Genomic DNA, 8,430 nt, shown 5'->3' on the forward strand with positions numbered 1-8,430 from the left:
AGAATGAATAATAACTTTTTATTGAATTAAAATTTTAAAAAGAGGCCTTTTTATGGGCTCTTTTTACCCTCTTCTGCGTACCTAGGGTAAATGAAGAGCACGTTTGAGAATTTGTGCTTTAGCTTTGTCGCAACTAAATACCATGCCATTTGATTTGAGCTTTCTCCCCATTGTTCTCTCGTATTTTGGGTTTAGTTCTCTGCCATAGTTTGAAGAGTGAGGAACGTTGTGCTTATATTGGTCTTCAAACAAAGAAACAAATGTTTCAATTTGGGTCGTCATTGTTTCCTAGTTTCCTAAGCAAAACCGAAATAATAGCTGTAACGTTATATAACATAAGTTAAGAGTAATAAATGTGAGTACATATTGTATTTCTTGTAAAAGATTTAGTAAGGGGACAACGATCAAACAAAGAGTGCATATTGCATTTTGTTTTATAAGTTTACGATATATAACAGCATTGAGAACAAGATTCAAATCGTAATCAATACGCCAAAGAATGCAACTAATTGAGATACCATTTGAAAAGTGGCCCCAATTGCGGGATTTATATCAACATAAGAAAGATCTCTCCTCATCTTACAATACTCTACAAATATGTATCAATTGGATTGAAAAAGATCCGCAGTTGCAAGTTAAAATCTACACTACTAGCAAGGAATGGCATGTTGATGGTACCTTTGTGACCGAGGTGAGTAAGTTAATGTATTTTATAGCTATGCATCTATCTATTACATAAAAATGTCGTTGCTTAGGCCCCTATAACGGGACTTCTATTTTGCAACACCTTAAAGGAAGACTTTACGGATTTGGTAAACACTCTAAATCACTTTGATAATTCAAAAATGGTAGGAGGACACCCTGAAAGATTAATGCTGGCTGTAGAAAAACATTTCCTAGATTCAGGTCTTAACAAGGAACAGTTTAGATCCGATGGCGGAGTTTGGCAATATATTTCCAGAGAAGAAGCTTTAAATTTCAATACAGAGTAAGTACATTCATACATACATCTTGCTCTTCGAAATCGTTCGTTTATTGTTTTTTACAGACTCCCTGAAAACATAACAACCAAAGGTTTGGATGTAACTCATGCAGAGCAAATCAATCGAGTGTGGCCCCACAGATTTGAGGGTTCGTTAACCTTTGTAGAACACTTGATAAAATTCAATAAGAGTGTGGGTCTATTCGAGGGTGAACAATTGGTGGCTTGGTGTCTGATGTCTGTTGAAGTGAAAGCTATATAAAGAAGTGTCCTTAGGTTTCATTGTGTATATCTTTTTCAGATATCCCTTGGGTTCTTTGGGCCTATTACAAGTTGAAGAGTCTCATAGACGCAAAGGTCTCGGCAAATTGGTGGTAAAGATTATGTCTAAGTACTTAGCCGAACAAGGCATTGAAGTTACAGCATCCGTAGTCACCACGAATATTACTTCACGTTCCATGTTCAAGCAACTTGGTTTTAAAATAATCGATACTGTTTATTGGACTTTTAAATTATAGAATTGTATTGATTATCTTTTTTTATTAAAGTTTAATACATTTCAAAAAAAAAAAAATGTTTAACCTGCTTATCTGTTTATATCTACATAAGCTAGTCATTTCTTTCGTAACAAGTCGAAATATTGCGCTACGGTTCGATGAAGTATTTATGTTCTTGGTGCTCATGTCTTTTTATGTCAATCTAGTCATGTCCGTACATCTGTCAAAATAACGATAGCACTCGAACGAATAAAGGTATTGGCTGGAAATTTTGCACAGAAAAACCTTTTTGATGAAGGTCATTGGAGATTGCAAATGGTTTAGATTTGAATACAGCTTCAATATATATCAGTCCCTCGACCTGATATCTTGAGCCCTTAGAAGGCGCAATCATCCGATTGGGTTGAAATTTTGAACGTTGTGTTCTATTACGACATCCAAAGATTGTGGCAAGCATAGCCCAAATTGATGAATAACCTAATGTAGCATCCATGTTAAACTAACTCCCAATTTGACATCTCGATCCCCTTGATACCGCATTTGTTAACCAATTCGGCTGAAATTTTGCACACAGTGTTCCGTTACAACTTCCAATGGTCGTGGTTACTAAATACTAAATTTCTACTGAACATTCCACTAAGGAAAAGGGGATACTTCCCTCATATCAATGAGTGCACTCCGATTAAAGTTGAAGGTTAATGATAAGTGGCCGTGCCACATAGCGACACCACCAGAAATTTTAATATGACAGGATACCTCACAAACGTAACCAGCATTAGTGAGGGCAAGATATTTCCATTTACAGTTAGTGGCAGTTGCCCAACAATAAAATATTGAGTGCACTATCTGTCAAAATCAGTGATTAGTGCAACTCTAATTTTATGTATGTTACTATTTCGCGCCATTTTTCATTGTTTGTGTGTGTTATTGTTCTTAACTATAATGCACACACACAACCAAAACTCGTTGACAGATAGTGCACTCGCGAGAAAAAATTGTACTCAGCTGTTTACGGTACACTACCTGGTCGTGGTTAGTATGGTCCAAATCAGTGTATAACCTAATAGCTCTCATATAAACCCATTTCCCTATTAACTTTCTACTTCTCGTAGAAGCTTCCATTTGTGGCTTGTTTGGCAGAAATTTGATTCGTAAAGTAAAATTATGCCCTTCAATAATGTTCAGCTTGTTTAAATATTCCATGTTGATGGGTTCCGAAGATTCGGCCTGGCCGAACCTAGCACGTTTTTATACCCTCCACCATAGGATGGGGGTATACTAATTTCGTCATTCTGTTTGTAACACCTCGAAATATGCATCTAAGGTATATAGATTCTTGATCGTCATGACATTTTAAGTCGATCTAGCGGCCGATGTCCGTCCGTCTGTCTGTCGAAGGAGTAAAGCTAGCCGCTTGAAATTTTGCACAAATACTTTTTATTAGTGTAGGTCGATTGGGAATGTAAATGGGCCAAATCGGTCCATGTTTTGATATAGCTGCCATATAAACCGGTCTTGGATCTTGACTTCTTGAGCTTCTAGAGCAATTCTCGTCTGATTTGACTGAAATTTTGCACGTGGTGCTTTGGTATCACTTCCAATAACTGTGCTAAGTATGGTTCAAATCGGTCGACCTTGGGTCTTGATTTCTTGAGCTGCTAGAGGGCGCAATTTTTGTCCGATTTGATTGAAATTTTGCACTTGGTATTTTGGTATCATTTCCAACAACTGCGCCAAGTATGGTTCAAATCGGTATATAAACGGATCTGGGAGCTTGATTTGTTGAGCCTCCAGAGGTCGCAAATCTCATCCGATTTGGCTGAAATTTTGTACATCGGCTTCTCCCATGACCTTCAACATACGTGTCCAATATGACAGACGCTAAATAACTTTAGATTACCCACTGTTCTTCATAAAAAAGTGGCAACTACGAAATTTCGTTTAAGATATGTCAACACATTTCTTACGGTAACGAAAATTTCGCAAAAGGTACATATTGCGCTTAATCACGAAAAAATTTCGATAAAAGCGAATATAGTACCACCCTAAAAATTAACAAAAAAAAGCTTTAAAGTTAAAGAGCAAAAAATCTCCACAATCAATTGAAAAATAGGTAATCAAATTCATTGTTCATTCACAGTTCTCGTAAAAATTTCTCTTCTCTTAATTTTTCTTCTTTAAAGAGGCACCAAGTGCAACGATTACAAATTAAATCTTTGCACTTGGTGCCTCTTTAAAGAGTCGCTTGACATATACTTCCATTGTTATCTATAGTTTGTGGCTACCCTGTTAATATCAGGGATGGAAAATACAATGTTATGGTACTTTTTTAACCCAAGGAGTATCGAAGCACTCCCTTCCTTCTTCGAATAATTCGTATATTTTTATATATTCCAATAATAACAAAAATAAAGAAAAAAATTGCCCCTTGTAGTATGTCTACTAGGGGCAAAATTAGGAAATAACACCTATGAATTTTGAATATGAATAGTGATTTTCGGCATCAAAGTTAGAAATTGTTTAACTTTTGCGAATTTTGTGGGAATTATTTGCAGAGCTGCATTTTCAACGCAACGCTCAAAATCAAAGCTCAACGCGCTCACTCTGTTTCGGCCTTAAGGCTTAGTATTCTGTTCCTATTCTCATTCGGAAATCTGTCAAACTCCATATTAAAAACAATATGTATGATGGAGGGTCCAAAAAGTACCTCTTTATAATTTTGGATTTTCCAACCCTGGTAAATACCTGTTATAGTATTGGGCAACATTGTTGCAGCAACAGAACTTGAAAGCTTCAATACTCTAATGACATCTATTGAAATATTGTGGAAATATGAAATGTTTCCAAAAGTTTCAAACAGATGTCGCTATACCCTTGTTGTTGTTTGTTCCTATATGTTGATTCGGTTGTAGCAGCGCAGAGAAGGCAGTAGTTCATACATATGTCACGACTATGTAAAAAAAATTGTAGACTTTACTTGCAGACTTTGAAAAAATCTTACCGTTGACCGCTTTTAAAATTTAAGATTTTCTTTGCAATAATAATATTATTAAATTAAAAATATTTATATTTGTATAGCCACCATCAAATAAGGGGGTATATTCATTTTGTCATTCAGTTTTCAACATATCGAAATATATATTTCCGATCGCACGAAGTGTATATATTAATGATCGTCATACAATTCTAAGGCCACTTTAACATGTCTGTCTGTCTGATGATAGCCAGGTACAGTCTTAAATCATGAAGACATTGAACTACAATTCTCGATGATTAGCTATACCTGACTTTATTTTGATACATCCCGCAAATAGACCAGTTTGCAAGGTCTTGAGCCCGTAAAAGGGATATTTATTATTTGATTTAGTTGAAATTTAATACAGTGAGTCATGATCCCTCAGAGTTTGATCTAGATCTACCTACACAGAAGAAATATCACGAAAACTTTTTCAATCGAAATGTAATGAAAAATAAAAACTTTTTCAATTAAAAAATAAATTGAATCAATCATTTGTATACCCATCGCCATAGGATGGGGGTATACTAATCTAGTCCTTCCATTTGTAACACCACCTTGATCTGCGACCCCATAAAGGATATATATCCGTCCGTCTGTTGAAATCACGATAGCGGTCGAAAGCGTAAAGCTAGCCGGTTGAAATTTTGCACAGATACTTGCAAAGCTACTTGCAAGTTATCCAATTATTATTATTGTTATTATTAGTATTATTATTGCCCATTATTATTATTATTTTTATACCCACCACCGAAGGAAGGAGGGGTATACTCATTTTGTCATTCCGTTTGCAACACATCGAAATATCCATTTCCGACCCTATAAAGTATATATATTCTTGATCAGCGTAAAAATCTAAGACGATCTAGACATGTCCGTCCGTCTGTCCGTCTGTCTTTTGAAATCACGCTACAGTCTTGAAAAATAGAGATATTGAGCTGAAACTTTGCACAGATTCTTTTTTTGTCCATAAGCAGCATTAAGTTCGAAGATGGGCTATATCGGACTATATCTTGATATAGTCCCCATATAGACCGATCCGCCGATTTAGGGTCTTAGCCCCATAAAAGCCACATTTATTATCCGATTTTGCTGAAATTTGGGACAACAAGTTGTGTTAGGCCCTTTGACATCCTTCGTCGATTTGGCCCAGATCGGTCTAGATTTAGACATAGCTGCCATATAGACCGATCCTCCGATTTAGGGTCTTGGGCTCATAAAATCCACATTTATTATCCGATTTTGCTGAAATTTGGGACAATGAGTTGTGTTAGGTCCTTCGATATCCTTCGTCAATTTGGCTTAGATCGGTCCAGATTTGGATATAGCTGCCACATAGACCGATCCTCCGATTTAGGGTCTTAGACCCATAAAAGGCGCTTTTATTGTCCGATGTCGCCGAAATTTGGGACAGTGAGTTAAGTTAAGAATCTTGACTTACTTCAGCATTATGGCACAAATCGGTCCAGATTTGGATATAGTAGCCATATAGACCGATCTCTCGGTTTTAGGGTTTGGGGCCATAAAAAGCGCATTTATTGTCCGATGTCGCCGCAATTTGGGACAGAGAATTATGTTAAGCCCCTTCATATATTTCTGCAATTTGGTCTAAATCGATAGAGATTTGCATATAGCTGCCATATAGACCGATATCTCGATTAAAAGTCTTGGCCACAAAAAAGACGCATTATAATCCGATTTAACTGAAATTTGACACATTAGGCTTTTCGACATCCATGTTGTATATAATTTAGATGGGACCAATATTTTTGTTGTACACAATTGAACAATGACTTGTACCTATTAGTATTTGGTCGAAATCGGATCATATTTCGATATAACTGCTATGGGACATAAGGAATGCAATTATCAGCGGATTTTGATGAAAGGTGGCTTATATTGGGTTGCCCAAAAAGTAATTGCGGATTTTTCATATAGTCGGCGTTGACAAATTTTTTCACAGCTTGTGACTCTGTAATTGCATTCTTTCTTCTGTCAGTTATCAGCTGTTACTTTTAGCTTGCTTTAGAAAAAAAGTGTAAAAAAAGTATATTTTATTAAAGTTCATACTAAGTGTTATTATATATGCATTTACTTTCTTTTAAAAAAAACCGCAATTACTTTTTGGGCAACCCAATATATATACTCGAGGTGGTGGGTATCCAAAGTTCGGCCCGGCCGAACTTATAATCCGCAATTACTTTTTGGGCAACCCAATATATATACCCGAGGTGGTGGGTATCCAAAGTTCGGCCCGGCCGAACTTAACGCCTTTTTTACTTGTTTATTTTTATACCCTCCACCATAGGACCCCATGAAGTATGTGTATTCTTAATCGTCGTGACATTTTATGTCGATCGAGCCATGTCCATCCGTCCGCCCGTCTGTCTGTCGAAAGCACGCTAACATTCGAAGAAGTAAAGCTAGCCGCTTGAAATTTTGCACAAATAATTATTATTAGTGTAGGTCGGTTCGGATTGTAAATGGGCCATATCGGTTCAGGTTTTGATATAGCTGTCATATAAACCGATGCAGGGTCTTGACTTCTTGAGTCTCTAGGGGCGCAATTATTATTCGATTGGAATGAAATTTTGCACGACGTGTTTTGTTATGATATCCAACAACTGCGCCAAGTATGGTTCAAATCGATTCATAACCTGATATATTGCAATATAAACTGATCTGGAGACTTGATTTCTTGAGCTTCTAGAGGGCGCAATTTCTATCCGATTTGGCTGAAGTTTTGCATGACGTATTTTATTATGACTTTCAACAGCTGTGCCAAATAAGGTTCAAATCGGTTCATAACTTGATATAGCTGCCATATAAACCGATCTGGGATCTTGATTTCTAGAGCCTCTAGAGGTCGCAATTATTATCCGATTTGCCTGAAATTTTATACGACGGATCCTCTCATGACCATCATCTTTTTTGTTTTGTTATCTTTTTCAATAACTAAATTAAGTATGATTGAAATCGGTTCATAATCTGGTATAGCTCTCATATAAACCTATCTTGGATATTGATTTCTTGAGCCAATAGAGCGCGCAATTCTCATCCGATTTGGCTGAAATTTTGCATGAGGTGTTTTGTGCTAAGTATGGCGCAAATCGGTACATAACCTGATATAACTGCCATATAAACTGATCTGAGATCTTGACATCTTCTGCCTCTAGAGGGCGCAATTCTCATACGATTTGGAAACAATTTTGTAGAACGGCTTCTCTCATGACCTTCAACATACGTGTCTAATATGGTCTGAATTAATCAATAGCATGATACAGCTCCCATATAAATCGTTCTCCCGATTTTGCTTCTTGAGCCTCTACAAGACGCTATTCTTATCCGAATGGACTGAATTATTACAAAATGACTTCTGCAATGTTTAGCATTCAATTCATTTATGATCCGAATCAGACTATAACTTGATATAGTTCCACAACATAACAGTTCTTTGTTTGCCTAAAAAGAGATACTGCGCATAGAACTCGACAAATGCGATCCATGGTGGAGGGTATATAAGATTCGGCCCGGCAGAACTTAGCACGCTCTTACTTGTTAACCTCTTCAAATCCTTCAATTTGAAAAAGGTCCATGACCTTGCATAAACAAGGCTTTGGTTCAAAAAAGAACAAGCCAATTCAGTTTGCTGCAGAGTTTTCACAACATACAAAAGTTATTTTTGTGCGGTCTACATTTTTGATTAATCTGCACTACAAAGAAAGGTCAGCTCAGAGTTTATAAGAAATTTAATTGAATTTGAAGACTTGCTATAATGGCCAATTAGCCATTTTTGTGCAATTGAATTTTGTTTGGGGCCAATGCTCTCCCATTTGTATCGAACACAGGACTGTGGTAAATTAATCTAATCAAATTACTCGCGATGCCTACTCCAAGGATTGCATTGAAATAATGCCTTTGTCATTTTGCACCTT

General features: G+C 36.6%; 1 protein-coding gene across 1 annotated transcript; it reads left to right on the forward strand.

The window, feature by feature from the left end:
• Positions 1-213: 213 nt before the first annotated feature.
• Positions 214-1,500, forward strand: LOC106082097 (uncharacterized). Its single transcript, XM_059364701.1, has 4 exons — positions 214-691; positions 756-988; positions 1,049-1,219; positions 1,284-1,500. Exons 1-4 carry the CDS (start codon positions 500-502, stop codon positions 1,498-1,500), a joined length of 813 nt encoding a protein of 270 aa, XP_059220684.1. The 5' UTR covers positions 214-499.
• Positions 1,501-8,430: the final 6,930 nt, after the last annotated feature.

The sequence above is a fragment of the Stomoxys calcitrans genome, chromosome 3 (genome assembly GCF_963082655.1).
Source record: "Stomoxys calcitrans chromosome 3, idStoCalc2.1, whole genome shotgun sequence".
In the NCBI taxonomy this organism is placed as follows: Eukaryota; Metazoa; Arthropoda; class Insecta; order Diptera; family Muscidae; genus Stomoxys; species Stomoxys calcitrans.